We start from the raw sequence: 2,377 nt of genomic DNA, 5'->3' as shown, positions 1-2,377 counted from the left end.
CGATCGGCCGCCACAGGAGAGCGGTGGCGGGGAAGCTCAGCCCTGCCCTGCGGGGAGAGTGGGCCGCGCAGGGCTCCGTCCTGGGGTGGGGGTGGGGGTGGGGTGACTCGGCAGCCCTGCACCCCCAGGGCCCTGCCCAGGGTTCCCGCACAGCCCGCTGGGTTTCCCAGGGCTCCTGGCCATTTCCCAGCACTCGCTGGTGCACAGGTAGCCCTGGGCGGGTCCCGAGAGTCGCCACGTTGTCCGCCGCCTCCTCAGGGTCGAGTCCATGTCCCTGGCCGACAGAGGGAACCCCGGGAATATCACGTCGCGCTTGGTGCAGAAGGAGAAGGCCAGGGACTGCCTGATTCCTATGGGGTGAGTGTGTCCCCACAGCCCGCTTCCCGTCCCGGCCTGGAGCGGGGGCGCAGGGACCTGGGCTTGTCCCAGGTGGGGACGTAGGGGTAGGACTGGCCCCCGACTTCCCCCCTGAGGCCTCCCCGTCCTCTGTGCTCTGGGTGTCGACATGGCCCAGCCTGTCGTCCCCACGCCGAGCGTCGTCCCCATGCCGAGTGTCGTCCCCACGCCGAGGGGCCGAGCTCCCGAGGGACGGCGACAACTGCACGCCAAAGCCTTTTGGAGGCTTAGACCCTTGAAGCGGGAGGCTTTGAGCTGGGACCCTGGGCCCTGTCGGATGCACGGCCCCTTAGCTCCACAGTCACTGAGGCGCTGGGCCCCCCCCCGGGTCTGTAGGCAGGGAGTCGTGGCTCCCCTGGATTTGAGGCTCGGCGGGGAGGGCAGTGCCCTGGCTTCCTCCACACCCAGCAGCCGTCTCGCAGGGGAGCCCGTAACGCCCGAAGCCCANCTCTGGTGAACAGGCTTCTCGGGGTCCAGCCAGCACCTCCGCCCCCCCGCGTGCCCCCACACCCCACTGGGTGCTGTTCGGTCTCCGTGGCCTGGACGAGCCTCCTGCTGTCCGCTGCCTGCGGCTGCAGGGACCCAGCCTGGGCCCCCGGCTGCTGGGCCACGACCCCACGGTGTCTTGGTTCCGTCTTAGGGTAACTTCGGAGAACGTAGCTGAGCGGTTTGGCATTTCGCGGGAGAAGCAGGATACCTTCGCCCTGGCTTCGCAGCAAAAGTGAGTGCTGTTTGGGGTGGGCCGTCTGAGGGGCTGGATGAGGGGCCCGGGGCGGGGCCGGCCTTAGGCTACAGCTGGGCGTGAGGGTTTTCAAGCCGGGAAAGAGGTGGGCAGGGGCCCCGCCCTCTGGGTGTCCGGCCCGCGCCCGGCCCGCGTGTCTGCTCCCTGGCTGGGCTTGGTGCCCCCTCCCGTCGTGAGGGGCGTAACGGGGNGGCGATTAGCCGTGGCAGCCCCGGCCGCTCGGGACAGCCTGGGCTACGGGGCCTGCGCTGCTGGGGCCCCGCCATGCCGGCTTCCGGACGAACCCAGGGGCTCAGGGCAGGGGCGGGCCGAGGTTGGTAAGTCCCGGATGCCCAGAGAGAATGGCAAGAGAAGGAAGTGCGCTTCTCTGAAGCAGTTACCTGGGGTCAAGTAACCACCTGAAAACTGGTGAAAAGTGTGGAATGTTCCCCGGAGAAACCCCTAGGCACTGGCATTTTGCATATGGTTGCCAGGATCGCCCCAAAACGCCTTGTGCTTTTGTGCTGTTTAGATCCTAAGATTCACTAAGCGCGTAGCATGTGTCATCCTCAGTAGGTGGGAACTGGGGAGCGGATGGGCTCAAGCGGCCGGGATGGGCCCACGAGCCGCAGAGACCCGCACACACGTTCCCGGGTTCCGTCCTCGGCTTGGCAGAGAGAGGGCAGGCTCAGTCCCACGTGGGTGCAGGGCTCAAATGGGGGCCGCCACCTCTAGAGCTCCCCTTCCCCATCACGACTGCGGTTGGCTAGGCTCTGAAGATACGGGGCTGGCGGCAAAGGCCCCGGAAGGCCTCAGGCCTCCCACTCCCGGGTGGGGGGGCCGGGCCACAGCCGTCCCTTAGAGCCCCCCTCTCCCACCCCCTGCGTGCAGGGCCTTGCATTTAGCAGCCTGAGCTTGGGTGCCTGTCCCCGTGGGCTGGGGCGGTGGAGGCAGGGGGAGGCACCCCTGGAAGGGAGGGGACCCCACGGGAGCCTGAGCCAGGCTGTCCATGGTGCTGCCAGGGCAGCCAGAGCCCAGAGCAAGGGCTGTTTCCGAGCTGAGATCGTGCCTGTGACCACCACGGTCCACGATGACAAGGGCACCGAGAGGAGCGTGACCGTGGCCCAGGATGAGGGCATCCGCCCCAACACCAGCATGGAGGGCCTGGCCAAACTGAAGCCTGCCTTCAAGACGGGCGGCTCTACCACAGCCGGTGAGACGGGCTGGGGGAGGGACTGGAGGGGCAGCTGCCTGGCAAGC

General features: G+C 68.0%; 1 protein-coding gene across 1 annotated transcript in view; it reads left to right on the top strand.

The window, feature by feature from the left end:
• The window catches only part of ACAA1 (acetyl-CoA acyltransferase 1), a 14,681-nt gene that overhangs the window by 11,258 nt on the left and 1,046 nt on the right, over positions 1–2,377 (top strand). The window contains exons 7-9 of the mRNA XM_077774009.1: positions 259–357; positions 1,037–1,117; positions 2,140–2,330. Of these exons, the coding sequence (XP_077630135.1) occupies positions 259–357; positions 1,037–1,117; positions 2,140–2,330 (371 nt within the window). The remainder of the gene's footprint in view (positions 1–258; positions 358–1,036; positions 1,118–2,139; positions 2,331–2,377) is intronic.

Source organism: Crocuta crocuta, unplaced genomic scaffold (genome assembly GCF_008692635.1).
Source record: "Crocuta crocuta isolate KB4526 unplaced genomic scaffold, BGI_CrCroc_1.0 scaffold541, whole genome shotgun sequence".
NCBI classification, from domain to species: Eukaryota; Metazoa; Chordata; class Mammalia; order Carnivora; family Hyaenidae; genus Crocuta; species Crocuta crocuta.
The sequence above is the reverse complement of the archived record's forward strand: the minus strand, read 5'-3'. Positions and strand labels throughout refer to the sequence as shown.